This window comes from Periplaneta americana, chromosome 16 (genome assembly GCF_040183065.1).
Source record: "Periplaneta americana isolate PAMFEO1 chromosome 16, P.americana_PAMFEO1_priV1, whole genome shotgun sequence".
NCBI lineage: Eukaryota > Metazoa > Arthropoda > Insecta > Blattodea > Blattidae > Periplaneta > Periplaneta americana.
The window spans coordinates 8,173,667-8,199,829 of NC_091132.1; the positions used below are offsets into that span (position 1 = coordinate 8,173,667).

A 26,163-nucleotide genomic window follows, 5' to 3' on the forward strand; every position below is an offset into this window, starting at 1 on the left:
GGACTTCAACTATCATCCCACAATGAGGAGGATGGCACAAGCCTCAGGCTGCGGACAAAACTTTTGGGCCCTTGTCAGGAAGGAAGGGGGAGGGGGGAAGAGTACACGTGACTATCTGGAAAGAAAGTACACTACAACGAAGAAATTGTCAGTAACTCGGATTTCGGTCATTACCACAATAAACATAAAATTGCAGTAGAAGGAATTGAGACTTATTAATTTTATAAACTATTTATTGAGGACAATATTTGTACAAAAAGTCTTACAGTTAGTTTTTAAGTATTACCTTAGAATTAGGACACTTCTATGTTAGGAGTTGCTTGATTAGTTCTTGCATTGGTTAAGAATTCAGCCACTTCCGTATATCCATTCTGTCTCGCCCAGTCCACTGCCGAATTTCCAAAATTGTCAGTGGCATTCAGATTAGCCCCACTGTTAAGAAGGAGCTTGATCGTGTCCATGTGCCCTGCTCTCGCTGCCAGATGCAAGGGTGTTAATTTCTCGTCTCCCAAAGAATCGATTGTGGCGCCTCTGTTGAGCAGAAGACGGCATATCTCCGTATGACCATACCACACACAGTAATGCAATGGGGTGAAGCCCTGATTGTTGGAGACATCAATATTTGCACCATGTGACATGAGCCACCGAACTACTTCAAGCTTTCCGTACAAGGTTGCTTGAAGCAATGGAGTCCGGCCATATTCCTTTTCTTTAAGATTTAAATTTCCTCCACGACTGACTAACACCTGCACAGCTTTCAGGTTTCCTTTTTGAGCTGCCCTGCAAAAAGAACGTAACAGAAGGTGAATTTTTTGCTTTTGAACTATTGCTGAATTTTATTATGGCAACAGTTTGTAAGGTAGCAGAAAATCATCATTGAAACGAGTGTTCATCATCATCATCATCATCATCATCATCATCATCATCTGGATTTCTATGAGTGATGTTCTTTTCATCTTTGTGATATAGTGCAGAGTTCTGTTGGTTGTATAGTTATTTCTTCTTTTTTTCACATTCAGGTTATAATTAGATAAAATCTTGAAAATAAGACCATATTTTGATCAAATTTTGGAGATTTATCTCGTATAAACAAATGTTAAACATAAAATCAGAATATTTTGCAATTCATTTTTTAGTTTTCAGAGAAGTCTGTATTGTATATTAAAAGTATTTATTTCAGTCACTGACTTCACAACATATGTTTAAGGTGTTAAACCTTTACATTACATGTTTAAAAGACGTATAAACGTTTTCGTTAGTCAGGCCCAACATCATCAGATACGAAGTACATTTCGGTAATATCAATAATGTCTACATAATTTCTACAAATACATTACATATTTAGTGACATGCAAACTGAACCTTATTAAAATCAACATGGTTATGATACATTTTGACATTCTTATATGACAGACCTTATTGTCAATTATTTAAAATACACGTGTAAGTTGCAAAGTATATATGTTTGCAAGTCTTCACACATGGAATAATGAAGTAACTTGATGTAAAAGAATAAAAAATAAAAATAATAAAATATAAAACTAAGGTAGAAATGTTGTGAATGTGAAGAGTTCCAAATTACAGTATTTGAATACATTTATTGTGTTCATATTTCTGTTTCCCATTAATGCACATATACATCTTTTAAACATGTAATGTAAAGGTTTAACACCTTAAACATGTTGTGCAGTCAGTGACTGAAATAAATACTTTTAATATATAACATATAATATATTATATATATACATACATATATATATATATATATATATATATATATATATATATATATATATATAAAATCACATGGTAATATTGCAATCAAAGTGTTCCTGGGATTTTAATTTTTCGAGATCCTGTAAATGACGTGGTTACATACCATTTGGAATAGCGAGCAGTGGGTACAGACTCTCCCATGTCCTTGTTTGGAAAGAAATAAATCAGTGTTGCACTATAATATTTTTACTTCAATGACTGATTTTATTTTTTCATCCTTACCAAGTGACAAATGTCCTGAAGTGAAATCCTGGTTATTCAACTGTGTGTACAATTTTAGGACAATGTTTGTGGGAAATAATGAATTTTAATATAACGAACCAGGTCTTTTCACTAATTGTTTTGTAGTTAAGTACGTTTCTCTTCCATCCAGTGACATTCAATGCAGTTTCCTAAGTATGATATATAAAAAAAAATCTTTCAAATCTGACAATTTAAGCTCCATGTTGCTGTCCAGTGTAATTCTAGAATGAAAACTTAGATCAGGTATAAATTATATTTAATCGTACAAATTATACATTATTTCCATTAAAGTTACATTTCCATGCCTGTTGCAAATTGCGTATATATATAATCTTCATCTTACGATGTTGGATGACGTATATACGTCCGTTGATGTGACATATTAATGAATTTAAATACTATTATGGTCACAATCATGCCATGGTATGAATGAAAAATTTCACAACCTCGAGCGGGATTCGAACCTGCGACTTCCTGTACTCCAGTCAGGCGCTCTACCACTGAGCTATCGAATTCGTCTCACGCCAAAGGCTTGGAATTATCCCTTCATACTGGCAACTCTGTTATAGAGTACTGTCCATAGCATCTGATCTAGTCAGCACTGTTTATGGCTGGGAAGAAACTTTACAAATGTAATCTTCATCTTACGATATATATATATATATATTTTCTAATGCCAGGAACATAGATAACTTATCTTTGACCTTTGGCTTAGTGGATAAAGCATCAGCACGTAGAGCTGAAAACCTGGGTTCAAATCCCGGTGCCGGAGAGAATTTTTCTCCGTTCCATTACTCTTTCATTGTATGATGACGCAGAATATCTGCATGGAAATATCATATGTACTTCGGTACATTAAAATAATATATACAACTTCAAGGTTAAAACAATAAAACTGGATACAACTTAAAAGTAACTAAACAAAATCCTTAAAGAACTAAGACTAAGCAGAGGCATGAGGTTTCTTGCTTCCCAGTATCTAGCACATTCTGTCAGTGATTTTAGAGCTGGGCAGTGTTGGAGATGATCCCTATTCATCGCTTCTTGAAGGTCACAAAGGGTACAGGTTGGATGTTGATAAATACCGAAATGGTGGAGATGCTGCGCCAAGCAGTCATGTCCAGTTGCAAGGCGGAAATGCGTGACTGCCAAACTTCTTGGTCTATTAGGTATTGATAGAAGGCCCCTTCTGCAGTGTTTGCCATATGTTTTTTCTGCAATGTCATGGGAGTGGATGTTGTGAGCAACTTCTTTGATGTCCAACTTTATTGTCTGGAAGGGTGTTGGTTTAGGAGATGTTTATAAAATTTTAGCACCTTTTTTTTTTTTTGCCAAGGCATCAGTCTGCTCATTGGGAAATAAGTTGCAGTGCCCGGGGAGCCACTGTAGTATCATGAGTTTGTGTTTTGCTTGTAATAGTTGTATGGCATTTTGACAGTCTTCGATTGATGAACACTCGGGGTCTGAGGAACCTACAGATTCTATGGCTGCTTTGGCGTCACACAGGATGACGACATTCTTGAATTAGTTTGGTGAAATATCAGTTGAGTTAAGGCTATCCTGATAGCTTCAATTTCACCATCATAAGCTGACCTATGGGTGCCTACTGCTGTATACTGGGTGTTCAGTTCAAAGTGTGTCATGGCTCGCTGTATGCCGTCATGTGGCTAGCCGATGAGCCTAGAGAATTCAATCTTCCTACACTTCCGCAGGGGCGTATAACCTATGAGGCAGAAAAATTGCCTAGCAAGTACGGCGTTCATTCTGAAGAGTACGTACCGATATGTACGGTAACGCTGGTAGTGGCAGGAATGTGAACTGTTTGGAAATACGTACTGTCGGGATATGGGGAGAGGGTTAAGGCGATTTCTTACGTATTTGTTGACATTAACTTCGACGGTCAACATGGACACGGAGCATTTGATTTGTGTTGTGGAATGTTACCGTACACAACCGATGATAACAAATACCCTGCGTACGACTTGCCAGCGCAAAACACAGTTCGAAAGAGGTTATGGTAGCACACAGACCGTACAGACCGCCATCTGTTGCTACGACATTCAAGTTATACCGTACACATTCTCAAGTTCAGATTGAAGAACGCCTTAAATAATAGGCAACTTCTCTAACATATAAGCTGAAACTCGCTTCAAATCGGTGACCCAACAACAGTGACGTCATGACACACTTTGAAATGAACACCCAGTAGAAAGCAAAGATATCGCTGTATATACTGGTACCAACATTAATATCATCCTTCATTTGGATCCGTCTGTATAGACATGAAGCCATTATATATATATATATATATATATATAATCCACAGTGCTGAGCAAATTGTTACATTTATAGTTTCCAACCCTTAAGAATAAATGCCATTTTAAAATTTAAAACATAAATGATAAATAATTAATTACAAGATTATATTTTATAATATAATTGTTAATTAAATTGTGTTTGTTTTATTAAAAGTATTCCCTCCATATTGTGGAAGTCCCGAGTCCTTTCCATAAGTTTGTAGTTATGAACTTTTTCCTGGAGATTTACGAGTTGATCAGTGTTTACAAGGAGTGCGATTCTTTTCCCCCTAACTGTTTCACAAGTAATTTTTAAGTTTGTATGTAATTTATTATTTAATTCTTGCTTTATTTCTAGATTTTCCATGTGCTGTCAATTCATTTCTACCTTTGTAGGTGACTAATCTTCTTAGAACTTTTGTTTCCCATTTCTGAAAGTATGTGATGTAAATGTAGCAGCAAGAGATGAGTATTTGGGAAGAGGTTTTTCCAATGTAAACTTCCCTCAGTACATTCTGTACAGGCAAAGTACACTGCATACAGAGTGAGTAAATGTATGGAGCATTTTTTTTTTTTTACTAATGCCAGATACTTGACTGTTCGTCATTCAATATGAAGTCAGCTGTATAGACCAATCAACAGAGTCGTCCAGGGTGCGCCATAGGAGGCTACACCTGCAATGAGATGAGATGATGATGGAGATTTGTTGCAATTCCACAGGGGAACTGGAGCTCCAGGAGAAAACTCCTGTGTTATTTGGATCATGGCTTGCCCAGCACAATTTATAATACATCTTGATTACACAACTTTTAACACTATATCACTTCGGAATATGTATTATATGTCTTTCTTGTGTTAAATTCTATTGTACCTGATTAACATGTTTCGGTCTGTTATGGACCTTCTTCAGAACTGGTTGTTCCTGGTCTTGGCGCCTTTTGTTTTGTTTCCTGTGGGGGTGTGTTTGTGTGGTGTAACGTTGAGTCAAAGAGTGTGTGTGTTCTGAAATTGAGTTGTATGTTGAGAATTTCATTTGGATGTGTTTTTGTGTGTCTGTATATTTCGTATTGTTCTAGTGTGTTTAGTTTCTGGCTTTTTGGTTGGATGTGTGGAATTTCCATGTCTGTGTTGATGTCTCTGTAGGTGTGGTTAGCACTTGCGACGTGTTGTGGATGTGTTTTGTAATTTTGTTATGGCTGTGATGTGTTCTTTGTAACGTGTTTCAAATGATCTGCCTGTCTGTCCTATGTAGAAGTTGTTGCAGGTGTAACATTTGAGTTTGTATACGCCTGTGTGGTTGTATTTGTTTGTGTTGTTTGTGTGTTGAGATGTTTTTGTAGAGTATTATTTGTTCTGCATGCTATGTTGTAATTTAATTTCTTGAGTGAGGTTGCAATCTTGTGTGTGTTTTTGTTTTCGTATGTTAGTGTGATATATTTTTTGTGTTCTTGTGTTTGTGTTATATTCTTATGTGTTGTCTTTCGTATTAAGTTGTCTATTATATTGGGGTTGTATCAGTTTTCTTGAGCTATGTATTTGATTGTGTTTAGCTCTTCTTTGTAATCATGTTGGTTCATTGGTATGTTGAGTAGTCTGTGTACCATTGTTCGGAATGCAGCTTGTTTGTGTTGTGTATGTGTATTGTTGTTGTTGTTGGTTTTCTGTAGACTTTGAATGTGTGTTTGTTGTCGATTTTTGTTATTGTGATGTCTAGAAAATTTATGGATTTGTTGTTTTCACTTTCTAATGTGTAATGTAGCTTTGGGTGTATTTTGTTTATGTGTTGATGCAGGTTTTGGATCTGTACACGGGGGATCGAACCCGGGTCCACAGAATTATAAGTGTAACGCTCTAGCCTCTAGACCATCATGGCAACTAAAGTATGGAACATACTACAACTTTTTAATTTTTAGTTTTACTTGAAAAGAATTGGTGAATTTAGTATTGTATTTGATTTGAGAAACAGCCTGACTCTATATCAGGGGTTAATTAAAGTAGGGAACTAATCAAGCAACTATAAGAAGTAATAAGTATATATAAGAACAAGGTTGTAGTGAAGAGAGGTTGTTTCTCAACATGGCGGTATGTGTTAACTTATGATACAAAAATAAGTAAATAGGGCCTACATATTAAGTAAGTAAATAAATAAACTAATCAAAAAAACATGAGAGTGAGTAGTCGTTATTCCTTATTTTTTAAAACAAAATTTGTGTTAACTGCTTCCTCACTGTAAATAAATGACGCTCAAAGACAACAGCATTAGAAGTATGATCAATGAACAGGAACAATCTTAGCATTGGAAACAATGCATTAAAATAAATAACAACGCATCTTGCTTACAATTTAGAAATAAATTTCAATTACAGATAAGTTAACAAACTGAAACAAAGAAAACTTTCTTGAGATCAGATGAAGACTGATTTCCAGGAAGACGAATCGAAATGGAATGATTCTTTGAAGGTTCTGCACGTCTCCTAATCTTGCTGCCACTTAAATTGTTGTACTGTTTGAAAAACATGTTCGTTACACTGCTGAGTGTTGGACAAACTATTAGAAGTTGCAGAGAAATTTTTAATTCGTATTGGTTTCATCTATCATCTGTCAAAATATTTGCACTTATTTCCCACACAGCCTGTATTTATAAAATTGCTGTATAATTATATGTTACGTGAGTATTCATGTACAGCAGTATTGGCATTTCAGTCTTGACAGTCAATATCCCAGCTGGCATCAGTTCTACGATCCTATGAAGTGAAGCGAGGGACAGAGGAGTAAGTACAAGATGAGGAATAGGTATGCAGTTTATGACTGTGTAAATTAAGCTTTTGTGTTTTACCTTTACTCATAAACGCCATGATTTTGGATCGCATTCTTTCTATTGATCACTTCCCACTATGTCACATGCAATAGTCCACACCTGTGGAGTAACGGTCAGCACGTCTGGCCACAAAACCAGGTGGCCCGGGTTCGAGTCCCAGTCGGGGGAAGTTACCTGGTTGAGGTTTTTTCCGGGGTTCTCCCTCAACCCAATACGAGAAAATGCTGGGTAACTTCCGGTGCTGGACCCTGGACTCATTTCACCGGCATTATCACCTTCATTTCATTCAGATGCTAAATAACCTAGATGTTGAGACAGCGTAGTAAAATAACCTAATAAAAAAAAATAAAAAGTCACATGCAATATGACAGCCATTACACAAAGCGGAAGAATTTTGATTTGGAAAACTATAACTTACATTTTCATTCAAAATTAAGAATTACCGGTAGTCACTAATGGCCCTATTCTATAGAATTAAACAGTAAAATCCATAAAGTAAGTAACATAATTGCATTACGACATTTTACTAAATTAAGATGATCTTATAAACATAAGTGGCTTACTGTTAATAAGTAAATACAGTATTATCACAGTCTAGTATATACAGTCACGAACCTCAATACGTAGTAAATATGCATACATAGATAGTTGCTAACCACTAGGGTCGCTAATATCGCCTCATTACAATGTGAAATAGCACTGGCACAGTCAATTGTTCCTAGCACCCTCACAACTCAAGCTTCATGACTGTATAGCCTATACTAGACTGTGGTGTTATTCTCGTATAACCTACCTCGCATCTTAAATAAGCTCGTCACTTCTGAAAGAAAACTAATTCGGGGAATGCTACAGAATGATAACGAAATGAAGAATGGTGACGGAATGATGTAAATGTCTAATTTGGAGAAAATTGGAGAACCCCCAACTGCGACCTTGTCTGTCACAAGTGTCACTATGAATCTTTTCAATGAAAAAATCCCAGACTTCACGGGAATCAAACCCGGGCCACCTGCGTGACAGTCTGAAGGTCTGACCATTCAGCCACCACAGAGTATCTTGTGCCTTTAGTGCCCTTATTGGCATGCCCCCTTATTTTCAGAACTGAAAACGAAAGTCGCACAAACTATACACTTATCACACTTAAATTCGATTCTGACACATTACTAACCCAAATACCATATAACAATGTTAACCATTCAAATACCAGCGCTGGAAGATAATGGAATGCGTTGCCATCATAGGAGTTGGAAGGGAAGAAATTCGAGCAATGTTGCCAACTTGATCTCGAATAAGCCGCGCACCCGCTTTTTTTTCTTTTTTTTTGCTGTTATTTATAATTGATTTAACATCTCTGATCATTACGCGAGTAATCTTTTTTGTGAAATCCGAAGGCCTGTTTACTATTGTTGAGGCTGGTTCTATTGTTGTGAACTAGATGGCGTCTGTAGATGTATTACGGATTTCTTATGAATATGATTTTGGTGATGAATGAAGTCGGTGATATTCAGGGATGTTGTGGCCTTACGGTTGCGAAAAAACCCGAGAAATCTCAAGCAGGAAATTCAACCCTACCGGGGATCGAACTCGGGCCCTCTGCTTAAGAGACCAGCATACTGACCCCTACACCACAGAGGTGGTCCCGTATTTTTTACTTTTATTTTTTTTTTGTGGAGGGGGGGGGAAAGTGTGAGAGATATAAGGAAATACGATAATATCAATTGTACATAAATAATAATAGATAAATATCTTATTAGTAAATCTTATTAAAAAATTAATTAGTTTTAAAGGTATAAGTCATTCGTTATCTCGTGAAACCAAAATGCTTGTGTGTGCCGTAGCTCATAGCCTAGATCATATATGTAACAGATATGTCGGGGTTATAGGCTTTGAGGTTAACAACTTTTGCCAGGTTTACTACGCTGCCATCTAGTTATTACATAAGGAGTCACGTCATAATACCCATTTGAATTGCATTAGCGACTGTGCTGCCATCTCGTGTTCGTTTACGGCGGACGGGTGGCGATCCTGGCGGTTGTTCTCTTCAAAGTGCTGCCGATTTTAACGAAGCGAGGAGTTATCTGTTACATATATGATCTAGGCTCATAGTAAGAATCTTATGGTGGTGGGGGTAAGCGAGCTAGTTAATCTACCTGTAAATGAAAGACTAGCGAGGAAGGGAAGCTTCCCAGTCCATTTCTACCCTTCCCTTACGCGCAGGATGGTTTCACGACACGACATACCGAATGGCCTATAAATTTGTTATCAAAATAAGTAACGTTAAAGTAATTCCAAATTAGTATTAATTGTGCAACATATTACGTTTCTGTTCTTGTATAGTCCCTGAATATAAGTTTCACTCGTTCAGGCATCTCAATAAATTGAAAAAAAAAAAAAAAGAGTGTTAAATGTAATCTTTCGTTTGTTGTACAAACCCAATCGCAGAGTCATTTCTTTTCATTTTATTATATCAGCCTGATTGAGGTGGCACAGATGTAAAGCGCATCGTTATTTTAAAACTCATATACTATCTCGTTAAATATCAGTCCTATAAAATTTTTGCTTAAAATGAAACTTGTCAAAGATATTTTTAAAGCAATTTTTGTTATGTAATATTATCCTAAAAATCAATAATAAGCGAGATATTTCGATTTATTTACTTCAGTCCTCCTTTTAAAGAAAGTATTTTGAATGCCATATAGCCTAAAATGTAAGTGGTACCTAACTTATTTTACATCATACCAATTTTCGTAGAAATCGGTTTAGCCATTATTGCAGGCCATTCGGTATCTCGTGAAACCTACCTGCGCGTCGGAAGAAAAAAATGAACTGAGAAGCTTCCCTCCCTCGCTACGCTTCTACTCGTAGTAAGCGAGCTCACTTACCCTCACCATAAGGTTCTTACTATACGCTACGGTGCGCACAAACATTTGGTTTCACGAGATAACGAATAACCGATATCAAACATACAGACGTAGGCTACAATGGGCCTAAACGGCCTAAGTGCAATGATCCATCCCGGATCCAGCCCTCATGAAATCAATGTAAGGAGGTCAGTTTAGCACAATAACCGTCAGGTTGCGGTGCCCCCTCTATAAGAAACAGTAGCGAAGCTCTTTGAGTCTTAGCCTACCCAAAAAAATTAGTTTATTATTCCTAGTAACAGTAGGCCTATAAGTTCATAACAACAATATATCGTAACACTCAGTTGAACTCCGATCCTTCCATATATTACCTTCACTGTTGATAGTCATTACAGTATGTAGAGTTCACTGCGAGCAGCGAGGCTTAAGGCAAAAGCCTCTAATAAGGGCATGGCTAAGACTTTGACTCACAAGCTTGAGGGGGAACCGGGGAAGGGGTATCGATTCGCTACATCTCCGTAGGGGACGAGGCTAGTCTTCCGTCATAAATACGTCGCGCTTTATTGGTGTTCTCTGAAAGCGCCGCGTTGTTGAATTTAGTTCAATCAAAAGTGCGTGCATGTGTGTGTTACATGCTAATTTTGTGTAAAATGGTTCATACTGAGAGAATATTGAGATCATTATTTGTAGAATTAAAAGAGAAAACGTTTTCAAGTTGAACATATGAAACAAAATGAGCTTACAAAGATAGGAGATCGACACCACATTTACGTATTAAAATAGCGGATGAAGGAAGACATATACATTTTCAATTTTCATGGTATAAGAAATATCCTTGGCTAACAGAATGCTCTAAGACAAATAAATTATATTGTTTTACCTGTATTCTGTTTGAGGTGAAAATGAGTGGTCATAGTCCTCTTCTGGGGTCTGTGTCACAGAACATTTGATAGAAAAGCCGATAAACATCTGCTCGATATAAAGACACAAGGTAAGCAGATTTTTCAGCCTACCCAGTATTTACACCTTAGCTTCGCTAAAACCCACCTATGTAAGGCAGTGATGCCGTCCTTGTCCCTGCAGTTGACGTCCAGCTCGGCGTTGAACTGGCGCTCTGTCTCCAGGCTCCTCTGCAACTCCACGTTCCTGTGTTTCTCCTTGCGGATGTCGGCGGCTAGCTCCAGATCGTACTCCTTCTGGCTCGCGAGGTCCCTGGACACCGTGAGGCACCTCTCCTTCTCGCTCTGCAGGTCGCCGGTGATCCTGGCGTTCAGCCGCCTCTCCCGCTCCAGCTTGGCCTCCAGCTCCGACTTCTCCTTGTGCAGCTTGTCGGCGCGCCGGCTCGTCTCCCTAAGCTTCTGCCGCTGCACCTCCAGGGAGTTCCGCAGGTCCGCCAAGCTCTTCCGCTCGTCGCTCAGCAGGCGGTCCAGCTCCACGATGCGCCTGGAGCGCGCGGAGTCCTCGTGAGGGTCTGCGCCCTGCATCTGCGCCACTTCCGCCTGCGCCACGACGCGCTCCAGCTCGCGCACGGTGTCGCAGCTCACGCCGCCCTGGCACAGCTGTATCAGGTGCAGGACCTGCATGACGAGCAGGTGTGAGGGCAGCGTCGTCGGTTCCGGCAGAGGCACGAGCGACATCTCTACCTGGAACATAACACGTTGCTCAGAGCAGAGGCAGTTCCTCGGGGGAGGGAAGGGAGGAACGTCCTCCTCACATTTTTCTTCTTTTGAAAATAAATACCAAATGAAATATATGCCTTGAAATTCGAGGAAGATTCGATAATTTTTAAGTTCACAGCTATAAGAAAACCTTGGTTGATCGAGTTTTAAACCACTCGCACTCATGTGCTGCTAGGAAACTGTGAGAAGGATGCGAGATTGTTTGTGTGGAGGAAAGTCAATCCATTCCTCCTTTACTACAGTTAACACACATAGACAACAGCGTGCTAGCGGCCAGAGAAAGAAGCAGAGTTTTAAAGCAAGTAAATGAATGGATAGGGAGGAGATCCTCCTCTGAATCAGCGCATGGGCGGGAAATAGAAACCGACTGGTCTTGCAGCAAGCTCGCTACCGCTGCCATCTAACGATGCTGCATTCAACCAAACTATAACACGTCATCTAGGAGACACAATAAAAACAGTTTTAACGCAAAGCTATGGAAGACACCATATAAACTTTTTTTTAAATTATAAATCAAAATATATTATTCATTGCACTTTATATAAGCTATATTCATGGTTTGAAACTTTCGAGGATACCTAAAAGTTGAAGTTGGATTTATATAAAACAAAGAGGAAGTAGTTGTAAGTATCGCAGATTTTTTGGCCTCTGAAATTCACTTCCATTCATTGTCTACTAGACAGGACAATAGCCGAGTTGTCAGTTTTGTACAAATATATTTGAAATTGAAGGTACTGCAAACTACATTATTTTTAACATAAAAAAAAAATAATCGGCCACCGACAGCTTTGAACAATAATGGTAGTATGACTTTATAAGAATTGATATTCTTCAAAAGCATGTGATACTGAACTTATAAAATGTACATGTGGCAACACAGACCACGTGGGTGGGTGCAGTGTTTTCGCTTTCCTAACAGATTATTTCTCATTCCCATTTCCGTAAAACGGTTCCGGTTACGTGTTAGTAGCTAGTCTCTTCCAACACGTGTGATGCTGTAGTGTGCGCGAAAAATGCTACGAGGTTGTGAATGTCCCTGTAATTGTTAATTTGTGCAATTATTCAACAATGAATGGAAGTGAAAACATATTACCGGTATTACATTTTGGACAATTTAGGAAACTCAGCTTACAAAAACAGATTATTGCTATATAAAAGGGAAGGCCAAACCCAACACTACTTGGTCTTACATGTATGTATGTAGGCTAATTTGTAGCTTGTTTCTCTCAAGAAGGTGTCATTTTGCGCTGTTAACTTCTTTCTTCCTCTTAAGAAATATGCAGGAGCCGCCACTGGCTCAGAGCCGTTTTCAAGGAATTGACAGTGTTGCCAATAGAGTCCTGCAAAACCGGTTGAAAACCGAAGAAACTTACATAGCGCTACTGAACGCCAGGCTTTATAGGCAGTATGCGAAGTACATCTGCTTGCGTACTGCCTCAGTATTCGGTTTAACGAGTATTCGAGTTGATTCGATCTCTCTGTGGGTGGACGGCTCTGGCGTATAAAATGAAGATCACAGTGAACCATCCAGATATTATAGCTGCGGATCATCAAGAGGAACAAACAGCATGCAGCGTGAAACTACAGACGTTGTAAAGCGTAAATTGTAGAAAAAAAACTTTCAGTATCCACAAATTACCAAGGTTGTAACTTTTGCTTACACTAGAAAACTGAATTTTAATATTACAATAATGACATACTTAAAAAACAGTAAACTCGATCAATAGTAAAACTAAAACAAAAATAACTTTATATCTTCTGAAACCTACTACAACCAATGCTTTTAGTATGTTTACTATGACTAGAGTCTAGCAACTAATTTTCGAGCAATCGAACTCTCAGCTGAGTTGTCAATCATCTGGCCACTGTAGAAAAGTCGAACCACAGGTATGACAAATACTATCTATGGCCCACTTTGACATGCTTGACCTAGGGAGACAGACCTGAGTTCGTTGACGTCTTACATCTGTATTACAAGAAGAAAAAGCGGTGTGCAACTAGCGGCGATGTTGCCAGACTGCTGAAACTTCCAACTCAATTTTCTAATAATCGTGCATTTAATCACAAAACGTAATATAGGTTTTCCATTCATTTAAGTGAACCTTATCGCCCCGTACAATCTGCAGGGTTATTTCACTTCTACCCTGTATATGAATAGCTACTGTTTTGGAGGAATGCATGTAGAGTTAATAATTATTTAATTTTATGTTTTGTGATTAATTGTAATTCTATTTTGGATTTATTTACTTATATCTCACATTATACATTATGTTCATTTCATTTTCTACATACTAAATTGATGGAAAGATCACCAAACAACTCTAGCCTCTCTAGCAACACTTGTGAAACGAATATTGGCCATTCCATGAATAAGTGTTTCCACCGAGCGTAACTTTAGATTAGTAAAATAGGTTTATTAATACATAAACACAAGAAGTCAACTCTGATCATGTAGTCTATGATAATAGGCCCTAATAATAATTGTGAACATCAAATAGTTGATATTAGCACGTGTGTAATAAAATAGTTCTTTGAATGACGCTTGTTTTCTCTGAAGTAGATCCTTTCTATACAGAATGATTTATTTCTAAACCTTGCTATTCTTTTGTTATTCGTAGTTTAGAAATGTGTAAATTATACTTATTTTGCACAGAACAAAAACCATTGGGAGCCAAAGTAATCGTATTGTTGAAAATAACATTACTGTTTATCTTTTTACATTGATTTCTTAATAAATAATATTGCAACTGATTAGAATAATTAAAAAGCATGCAACTATTGTTTTAGAGGTAGGCCTATACATTTTTTTTTAGTTTAAAGTACAAACGTCATAATGGACTGTATGTACTTATTTCCTATTTTGTTTTATAATGAATTGTAATTATATTTTTGAATATGTTTACATTATGATATTTCACATTATATATTACGTTTATTTCCTTCGATGTCACTGTGTCCATTGTTCATTTATTTGTTACTAGTCAAATTACTGCAAGTTCGAAATACAAAAATAAATGTATTAAAGTGTCAAATTATTTGCACTCCTATTTGAAACAAACATATTTTTGTAATTAAACAAAATAAATATCCTTCAATATTATTACTCTGTTTGTATACCGAGAAAATGTTAAAGAGTTATTGTATGATGAAATGTACCTGGTATTATTTGGAGATCGTATTTTCTTCCTCCTTACCATTTCTTTCTGTATGAGATTTGTGTTCTAAATAATTCGCGATCTTACATGAACTTATGTAATATCGATCATTGGGTTATACAAATCGAACAAGATTCAGTCAATATGTGACGAGAAAGAGTTACGACGTAATCAAATGATGAAGTTATGACGTATACTGTTTAACACTGATATAGAAAAGCGCCATCTATATAGCGTTTATTGGTAAGAAAAATATACATGGCTTGTGCACGTCTTGTTCTGTGAAAAACTATAACATTGTTTAACATATCTATAAGCAAATTTCATTAGTGAAACTCTAAAAGTTTAAAATATAAACGATACTTATAAAGTTACTGCAAGTTCAGAATAATAAAGAAAATATATGTGTTATAGTGTCGAATGAACTGTAAGAATACTTGCAAACACTTTTTTTTCAATAAGACAACGTAAATTTCCTTGTTACTCCGGTTGTGTACTCGAAAAACGTTAGTTTCATGTAAATGCGCCTGATGTTCTGTCTACTCTGCAATACATCAGGCGTAACCGTTCGATAACCGAGTTATTCGGCCCGATGTTCATCGTAGCCGGTTGTAGCTCCGACCGGTCGAATCTAAACCGGTTGTGTGCGCAGATTTGCAGGTCTCTAGTTGCCAAGCAGACACATTCGATACAATTCAGTTCCTTTATCATGGTTCGAATGATATTACAATTTATAGTTAATTTTCCTGATCTAATTGAAACGATGTTTACGAAAAGTATATCAGTCACTTAAGTACAGTTTTGAGATATAAAAGAAAAACTATTTGAATGTTTCCATGACACTTCTATACGTATGATATTGGAAAGAATACCTCAAGATACACATTTAAAGCTGGCTACTTCAATTAAAACAATAATCGTAATTTATAATTGATGGCTCCAGATCCTTTCTGAAATCAATGCAAATAAAGGATAAAATATAGTAATGAATCACATCAAATTAGTGAATATCTATTAATGTAGACAAATTAAAGTAATGTAAAAACCAATATTTTAGTTATTTGTTTTTAGTTGGTTATTTAACGACACTCTAGCAACTACTGGGTTATTCTTAGCGTCGATGGAATTGGTGATAGCGAGATGGTATTTGGCGAGATGAGGCCGAGGATTCGCCATATATTACCTGAAATTCACCTTATGGTTAGAAAACCTCGGTAAATCCCAACCAAGTAATCAGCCCAAGTGGGAATCGAACCCTTGCCCGAGTGCAACCTCGGATCAGCAGGCAAACGCGCTACCTCCTGATCTGCGTCGGTGGCTTTTAGTTATTAGGTCTACTGTGTGTCAAAATTAACATATTTCTATTATTATTTTTTATTTTTGCAAGTTTTTTTATACATTGATGGCCACCATGATTTAAAATCTAATATATCTGTTCCTTGCACCTCCTGCGCCATGAAATTTCCAACAAAACAATATATGCGCAGTGCACAGCCAACTTTTGAGTGCAGAAAGGACCTCAGTCCTGGACTCGGGATCTTTATGCACTGAACCAGAAATTCAATCCTATGTTTTCAACCTTGATCCCCGTAGATTTGTGTATTTTCTATGCCAAAGGTAAATATACCTCCAGAGATTCAGAATCTGCTCATAACTGAATTTCATAAACAAACATGTGACTCAGATCCTTTCTGCAATCATCAATTCAATTAATCTAGGTAAGAATGGGTTCAGCACAGCCACATAACCAAGATCTTCATAACTTCAATCAATCAATCAATCAATCAATCAATCAATCAATCAATCACTCAATCAATCAATCAACTAACCAACCAATAAATAAATAAATAAATCAATCAATCAATCAATAAATCAATCTTGACATCCAAAGAATATAGTGAATTACCGGAAAATATAAGAGCAAATACTAGTACAAAAAAAAAAACAATTCAGTACCGGTATGTGTTTATGACAGAAGTAAAAAGAAAATATGTAATTTGGACGGAGTTTCGCAATAATAGACCAACCGACAATTTGAAAAAAATGAGATATTTGCACAAATGTGTTGATGACATGCTAATTTAACTCGGAAAAAATCAAGAATGCAATATCTTAATTTTGCTGCTATTTATAAGCAAAAATTCGTTTATTGCATAAAATTCATTTATTTATTTTGTTTTGAAATATTAATTAAACTGCTGGTATTTTATTAAAAATTGGTTAGCCTCTTTTGGTATTATTTATGCTATTTTTTTTTATAATAGTATGAATGTTATAATACTTCTTGAATAAAATGTTTTATAAAAAAAAACAGATTTATTTGAATGGCCAATATCTCGGAACAGGTTTTTGGCGCTTGGTCTATCATTGTGTAACTCCGTTCATTTATTAGTCAATAAGGAAATTGTTTTCTGTAATTTTATGAAATAGTTAAATTATTGTCTATAAAATAATATGAATGAACTGGTAGAATAGATTAAGTACGGTAGTTATTTAAATTATTGTAATAGGCATATATTTTATTAACAGATATATATTCTGTAGGACCAAAAAGTATTATTAATCTTTACGTATATATCTATTATTTGTGAATTTATATATTCACCATTATATTGAATGTGTATTGTCCCAATTATAAGCTTAGCTATGCTCAAGGAGTTTATGTAAAACAAACACAAATAAACAGAACAAAACGAACAAAACCAAACAAAGCAAAATCAAAACAAAACCAAGGAACAAAAATAAAAAAAAAAACAAAACCAAAGTAAAGCAAAACAAAGCAATCTACGTGAAGGTTAATTTTTTATCCTACAGAATATTATCTGTTATGGTAACAATAATTGATATTAGAGGAGAAAAATTCGCTCCGGCGCCGGGGATCGAACCCGGGTCCTTGGTTTTACGTACCAAGCGCTCTAACCATTGAGCTACGCCGAAGTTCAATCAAGTTCAATAGTATTCCCGCTCGAAGTCAATACAGACTTCAATTATTATCGTCTTACAATGACTTCGCTTGGGAAACAAAACAGATACTGTCTCAGATCATATATATAACAGATTGCTTAACCCTATGTTAAAATCGGCAACACTTTGAAGAGAACAACCGCCAGGATCGCCACCCGTCCGCCGTAAACGAACACGAGATGGCAATACAGTCGCTAATGCAATTCAAATGGGAGTTATGACGTGACTCCTTATGTAACAACTAGATAACAGCATAGTAAACCTGACAAAAGTTGTTACCGTCAAAGCCTATAAGACCGAGCAATCTGGGTATTTATAATCTAGGTTACTATACAGAAGGCATTGCAAATTCTACTATTGTCGTATAATCATAATAGCATTGATCTTGTTTGTCTAGGCTTGGAATAAACATTTATTGAGAATACATTTAGGAAAATAATAGGCCTATATAGGCTAAGGAGTAACACATTAATGGACTGGACATCAGAAACGGAAACTTGTGAGCTGGGTATGTAGATAAACTTTCAGAGTCCATGATTTCAGTAGAGAAGTTAACATTACTCGCTTGTTCACTGAATGTTGTGTGTAATTATACGTAGTATTAAAAAGGCGTAGTATGCATTCTTGAGATAATTCTTGGACACTAAACTTCTTAGGTGTTGTACCAAGTAAATAGTCTACATAACCTAATGCATAATGTATTTATGTGCTCTTCCCAAATCAATTTTGGATCAGTTGATGGTAATGAACTTCAGAGCAGCATGTAGAATATTGTACAACATCCAAAGATATATTCCTGACTAATGCTAATTTAGTAATGTTCTATTACAGTTAGTAATAATTTAAAGAGAGTAATTTAGAAAGCACATTGTCAGTAGTGAACAATCGTATCTAATGAGTTACAGTGTTTGGAACTGACAAGGATGTTCTCAGCACGTTCACGACAAGACGATAAACAACTCAAGCATTCTGTAATTATAGCAGCCATGTATAGTATATATATGTAGTCTTTTCAGATGGATTTATGAACGATGTTATGGACGACATGTACAAAATGCCTATCTGACTACCAGTAGCCTACACTATATATACTCTACGTACAACGAAACTAGAATAGATTTACAGGTAGTAGTATTTCGGTGTTCAGTTCTCTTTTGAAGCCGTTTTAATTTCTGGTACGTACCTGATATAGCCTACTAAAACCAGAGAATATAGATACAAGTGTTAGGTTAGGGGTGTGGAATTCCTGTATGGCAATGCGCTGAACCAGTTAGCAGCAGCAGCAGCAGCAGTAGTAGTAGTAGTAGTAGTAGTAGTAGTAGTAGTAGTAGTAGTAGTAGTAGTAGTAGTAGTAGTAGCAGTGGCGGCCGATTAGACATTCTGGTGGTGGTGCCAAAAATGAAAAAAGGTTTTACGCAAATTACCCTAGTGAAACTGATAATCGCAGCTCACGTTTACATTATGTTAAATAAAACACATTAATTATACCAGCTATTTTACCAGGTGTATAGTTAATAATGCATCTAGTAACAGTTACAATAACATTTCCGAAACTAATAACGAAATTTACAGATACAGATAATCAAAACTTTCACAGTATTGTTAGTCAAATACAAATAAATTTTATCTATACTAATAATAAATCTGTAGCCGTAATTTTTCTGGTAATTTTCGATTTTCTAAAAATAATTGGTCCTAACATATATAATTAACCACCCTGAAACCGAAAATCGCTTTTTTGAAATTTTTGTTTCTATGTATGTCTGTCTGTCTGTATGTTTGTTACCTTTTCAAGCGATAATGGCTGAACGGATTTCGATGAAAATTGGAATATAAATTAAGTTCGTTGTAACTTAGACTATAGGCTATATGGCATTCAAAATACATTATTTAAAAGGGGGGTTATAAGGGGGCCTGAATTAAATAAATCGAAATATCTCGCTTATTATTGATTTTTGTGAAAAATATTACATAACAAAAGTTTCTTTAAAAATCATTTGCGATAAGTTTTATTCCTTAAAAAATTTTGATGGGACTGATATTTAATGAGATAAATGAGTTTTAAAATTAAAATAACTGCCATCTAAGGCCGTGTAATGAATTAAAAAACAAATGACTTCGTCTATAAGGGGCCTTGGACAGCAACAATAGAAAGCTATGAAAGATAGCCTACAGAGAATGTTTCTGTGTTTGTATGAAGTAATATCGGAAGCAAAATTAACCGATTTGTATAATTAATTATTATTTCACTATTGGAAAGTGTAGTTTCTCTAGATGGACATAATGCTATAATGTTATCACAGTAACTTCTGAGTGAATCGAGGACAGGTAAGATTGAAATAGCTTCTTATGCACAGAAAACTTGATAGGCTATTCTGTATATTCGTTTCCTGTATTTCCTAAACTAATTTTTATGACCAAATGAGTGGTCTGTGGGTCAAATGATCGCATTTTATTTTTTTAATTCAATCTAAATTAAGTAACATAATAAACGATTTATCCTTCTATCAAACATGAATGTTCCCTGGATCAAATGTCCTATTTTAATTATGTAATTACTTTATATTTATTTCTAACGGGTGCAGCGGAGAGCACGGGTACGGCTAGTAACCAATAAAATTACTGGCAAAAACATACGAGATAAACAGTGATATAAATAATAAACGAACACGTTTGCATTTTATTTAACAGGCCGATGAATCCAAGGCAGCGGCCTGCATAACACATGTTCATGTCCTGCACAGATCTCATGTATCGTTAACAAAAGCATCAATACTATAGCAACAGTGTAGCGATATTTAGTTGCCGCAAAATAAAACAAATATTACACAACATTAACAAACAGTCTTACATAATATGAAAAAAATATTTCTCTTTCTAAAAAGAACCATGACTATCTCTGCATTCAATATAGTTAAACTGATAATACTTTACACATTCAAATCCAAGTTATGTGCATTAGTTATGAATTGCCAACATTACATTAACATTTGGCGCGGAACTTTAACTTGTGTTTTCGTGCAAGTCTGCGGTTGATGGTTCCCTTCCTAAGTCTCCAACAACCCTGCCATCTAGCGAAATTTCTGCATTACTGTGCTCTAGCGGGCGGAATATTAACTACTGAGTCAAACTGAATTCGGTTCAAAGTCTGCCATAAGAAACGTATATAAACTAGAATCAGTAGCCTTTTGTACAGTGTTATATGGACGTAAGCAGTGCCACACAGAAGTGGCTCCAAAGTTCGGAAAAACACTGCAAGAGTGCGTCCCGATCTGTGCGCGCGCTCGTTCAGATGAAATACGAATAAAAGTGTAGAAATAAACTACTATTACAACTGCTTTTTAGGATATTATTTTTTGTTTATTTCATTGGCGGTGCCATGGCACACTGGCACTACCCCAAAAGCCACCCCTGAGTAGTAGTAGAAGTAGTAGTAGTAGTAGTAGTAGTAGCAGCAGCAGCAGTAGTAGTAGTAGTAGTAGCAGCAGCAGTAGTAGTAGTAGTAGTAGCAGCAGCAGTAGTACCGGTAGTAGTAGTAGCAGCAGCAGCAGTAGTACTAGTAGTAGTAGTAGTAGTAGTAGTAGTAGTAGTAGTAGTAGTAGTAGTATTCGATTTAGCGATGCTTTTAACTGTGCTGTTATTGACTGTGCATATTAAGAATTTTACTATATTTTAAAATTCATCGCCCCGCACGAGCTTGAACCCGCAAACCTCTGACTCAGCAACTAGCACGATAATCATTATACCACCGCAAATATCTGCCTGGTATTGAGAGCAATTAAGCATACACGAAAAGTGAAATACAACGTAGTAACTGAAGAAGTCTCGCTTTAAATATACGAGAACTTTTTTACATAGGCCTGTACCGCAGTTTTCCTGTAGACATCCACTATGTTCACACTCCGAGTACAGTCCCGTGAGAATTAATCGGAACAGAACAATAACAGAACATTTTACATATACGTATATATTCTTATATGAGGTCTTGCCATCCTCATTGAAAAATGGATGACTATAAGTAGTCATACTGTAAATATCTATTAATTTGAGGAAAATTCGTTCCGGTACCGGGAATCGAACCCAGCTGTGAACGCTGAGCGCTCTTTCCATCTGAGCCACATCGGGCCGAACTCCTCTCATTGTATTATCAATAGCTTACTATCTGCAGTTAAGACATTCAAGTCATATATGCAGGAGCGCATATTTAAATGACTTTCAACAATTGTTAAAACAATTGTCTTTAGAGACAATTAATATTAGGTACCCTACACAAAACTGGCTTCATTTATACACCGACGGATCCTTGATCTCCAGAGAACAAGGTCCCGGTGCAGGTGTTACGTGCTGTCTCTTCTCACTTTATAGATCTCTTGGATATGGAACAACAAGTTTTGATGGTGAAATCATTGCAATAAGGGAAAGTCTCTGGAATCTTCTATGCCACATCAATAAATTTAGGAATGCAGTTATATTGTCAGACTCCAAAGCAGCTATTCTACCAATCGTTTCTAAATACACACCTTCATCTCAAACAGCAGAAATAACTAAAATGCTCTCTCAATTAATATCACTCAATAAAAGAATTGTATTCCAATGGATACCATCCCATTGTGGAATCCTGGGAAACGAGAATGCGGATGCTTTAGCAAAGAAGGGCAGCACTGCTACTTACAGACCTGTTACTAAATCTACGTATTACTCTGTGAAGAGATTTATTAAATCTACATACTTAGACTTCAACAAACAAAATTTGATAAAACAATCCCAAGGGAAAAAATGGAACTCTCTGCATCAAAATCCACAGTTAATTCCCGATTTACCACGAAAATCGTCTGTAGCTGCATTTAGATTGGCAACAGGCCATGATTGTTTGGCTAAACATCTGCATAGAATTGGAATATATCAGTCCCCTAACTGCCCATTGTGCAACTCAAACCAAGAAATGGATTCGGAACACCTCAAAATCTGTGCTTCAGTGGCTGGTCATGATAATATTTTTGAAAAATATTGGAGTGCAAGAGGTCAAATGACTTTATTGTCAAACGCCTGGCATTACAAAACAACAACAACAACAATGACTTTCAACAACAGTTTATGAATACCGTTAACATCGATACAACTTATGCGGGATCATTCATCAATAATTATAATTATTAATCCTTTTCACTCGCAGATATCATCAAGAGGCGAATATTCTGAACTTTCGAACGGGGTAAAGTTGCTCACGCCATTCTCCACATCATATTTGTATGAAAAGGGATGATTTTCTTTGATTCAAAGGATTTTCTTTTTAATTTATATTAAAATCAAATACGGAAACAGATTTAATGTACGCTCACATTTACGACTTAAGTCAACCGCCATTGAGCCCAATATACTACAACGGCAGGCCCAACCACAGTAGGTATATACTGTGGCCCAACCATAGTGAATATAGAACGCATCTGGTTAATTAGAATAATTCAGTTTTTTAATAACCTATTAATTTTTTTCAGTGTACTAATTTAACTTGTGAGAGGATGAAGCTTAGCATCCTTGTAGGTGGTTGAGAACTTTTGCTATAACGCATTTCAATCTCTACCATAACGAGTTTAACTAATAGGCCTGTTGTAACGTAATTCAGTCTCTATCACGGCGAGTTTGGACAATACTGTGACTGTAACGCATTTCATTGAAGAAATAAATAAATAAATAAATAAATAATAATAATAATAATAATAATAATAATAATAATAATAATAATAATAATAATCCTGAGCCTGATAATCGTGACTTTACCGTGTGGTTTATAAAAATCAATTTCAAAATACTTCTAATTCAGTTACTGTATACAAATAATGTGAGTTTTGGCCCTGAATATTTATTTTGCAGCAAAGCTTTATTATATACAAATGTTGGTGAATTTTGTGCATTCCTAGTAAATGCATAATCCACTCGTGTTACTATTTTTCGAGTCGAAGTTATTGAGATCTCATACAATTACCGGTACTTTATGTTAGGCCTGTAGGCTATTTACTTTCAAGTACTGAATAGTAACAAAACCCTTACTATACTCTGAGAAAGGCAACATTGGAATAAAGACAGCGGACAATCCAGAAACTGTTCTTCCCGCACGAAGAATGACGCGCCACGTACGTCTATCTGAGTTTAGAAATTAGCCTTCCTCTGCGGTGCCGCTAAGCCTTATTTACACTCCATATTATAAAGGGACAAGCACTCACCTGTACCCGGTGCTCAACTGCTGCAGTATCTTGTGCAGTTCGCCTGCACGACTGAAATGCATTGAATGCACTCGGCGGCGTGCCGGGTCAGAAGAGAGCCATCCTCTGATAACACCCTGATAAGCCTACTAGTCTCGACATTGCACCCATCAATCTGAGGTCGAGTCGTATCGCTGTACTAGACCCAAGCCTCCATGTTATGAAAGGACTAATCATACGATGAACTGAGTGCCTTTTCGCTGCAGTAGACTTTTACTGCACGTCTTGCTTTTCACTATTGATAGCAACGGAGTAGAGGTGAATGTGATCACTGCACGGTTGATATTTAAGGCGAAGAACCCCTGTTTATATCTCATTATTATCGTTGATCCATTTTTGTTGATTAAAAGATTAATCTTTATTATGAGAATCTTGAGAAAGGCTAGCCCCAAATCGAGGGAAATAGCATATCTAACGTTAGTGCGACCGTTAATGGAATACGGAACTACATGTTGGGATCCCTATAGAATATACCAGATAAATTCCTTAGAAAGAATCCAGTATAGAGCAGCTAAATTTGTTAAAGGTAAAAGAGAAGATGGAAACGATACGATAAAAGAACTTAAATGGGAAACTTTGGAAAACAGACGTAGGAAAACTAGCATAACATCATTGTATAGAGCACATCTAGGTCAGAAAGTATGGGTAGACATAACGGCTCGGTTAGAAAAGCCAACGTACTATGGTAGGAACGATCATGATTTTAAAATCAAATGTAGGAAACAGAAAACGGATGTAGGTAAATTCTCATTTTTAAATAGAACTATGAATGATTGAAATGACCTACCTGCAGCGGTCTTTGAGGGCTGTCCTTCCTTAAGGAGATTCAAGAATAACTTAAAAAGTTGTGTATAAAGTGCAAATTAAAATTAAGGTGACATTTAACATTTAATTTTTTAAGGTGACATGTATTTATTTAGCCTGATGAGTTACTTCTTTGGTTTGAATTGTAAATTATTTAAAAATAGCGTGTAAGAGGGCCTTAGACTAGAAATGTTTAGTTTAAATGTAGTTCTGTTTATAAGTACAGTATGCATAAGGGTGTAATTATTTGACTTATTTGAACTGTTGTATCAGTGAAGCGAGGTGAGTCAGTAAAGTTATGGTTTTACAGTGCAGTGAATAGTTCCGATCAGTGATAATTTATATTGTCAATGAAATGTGTTCTATAGTGTGAGTGAAATGTGTTATAGAGTGTCAGTGAAATGTGTGCTAAAGTGTCAGTGAAATGCGTCATAGTGCCACTACAGTGAGTGAGATGAGAGTAAAGTGAAAGACTATTGAAACTTATGTAGGGCCTATACATAATTATGTAGGTTGTATTGTAAAATTAGGTATTTTATTTATGTTTTATTATTAATTGTAATTATTGTGTTAAATTGTATTGTGTATTCTTATTCTATTGTGTATAAAATTGTATTGTGTATTGTATAATAATTGTAAATTTTATTGTGTATTGCTTATCATTTTATTGTGTATTGTTTGTATTGTGTATACCACTGCCACTGGGTGCTTGCCCACTTGCAGTGTAAATAAATAAATAAATACATACATACATACATACATACATACATACATACATACATACATACATACATACATACATACATACATACATACATACAAATTGCCTTAGGGATAACAGCGTAGACAAAGTATTTTGAGGCAGCAAAATATCGAGACTTCTTAGCCTTGAATTAATTTATTTTTATAGACATTTATTTATACCTACACGCTTTAACATCTGTGACAATATTGCGTGTGTAGGATCTTTGGATGAATCAGTAGGCCGTGGACTATTGTTGGGTTTCTATTTCTATTGCCGTGTGTGTTCATGTACTGTAGCTGATTTAGATTTTCTTTTAATGATTATGATATTGGTGATTAAGGTGGTGATGAATCATGGTATGTAATTTCAAAGGCAATAAACATAAAAATGATGTAATAGAATTAAAAAGTGATCCTACAGATTCATTTCAGAAACAGATCAAACAAGCCATTAAATAAACTTCAACAATTATCCCGAATTCCAATGCGCATAAATATATGGTACAAAACCCTTGTGCACCATTTTTAAGAACCCTCCCGAAAACACATAAAAGTGTACTTT

General features: G+C 36.1%; 1 protein-coding gene across 2 annotated transcripts; it reads right to left on the bottom strand.

Annotated features, from left to right (window-relative positions):
- Positions 1–212: 212 nt before the first annotated feature.
- Positions 213–24,165, bottom strand: LOC138691127 (serine/threonine-protein phosphatase 6 regulatory ankyrin repeat subunit B-like). Of its 2 annotated transcripts, none has more exons than XM_069812860.1 (3): positions 24,015–24,165; positions 11,043–11,638; positions 213–780 (listed from the first exon to the last, which is right to left on the bottom strand). In XM_069812860.1, the coding sequence occupies exons 2-3, from the start codon at positions 11,630–11,632 to the stop codon at positions 294–296; spliced, it is 1,077 nt and encodes a 358-aa protein (XP_069668961.1). In that variant the 5' UTR covers positions 11,633–11,638; positions 24,015–24,165; the 3' UTR covers positions 213–293. The 2 variants fall into 2 exon arrangements, with proteins under 2 accessions (XP_069668961.1, XP_069668962.1); XM_069812861.1 differs by having other exon boundaries at positions 11,043–11,634; positions 24,015–24,162.
- Between the last annotated feature and the right edge of the window lie 1,998 nt (positions 24,166–26,163).

Coding starts and splice junctions, on each gene's coding strand:
- LOC138691127 (XM_069812860.1), bottom strand. CDS start 11,632: ATGTCGCTCGTGCCTCTGCCGGAACCGACGACGCTGCCCTCACACCTG. Junction 781..11,042: donor GGCATCACTGCCTTACATAG/GTGGGTTTTAGC, acceptor TTCTTTTTGCAG/GGCAGCTCAAAAAGGAAACC.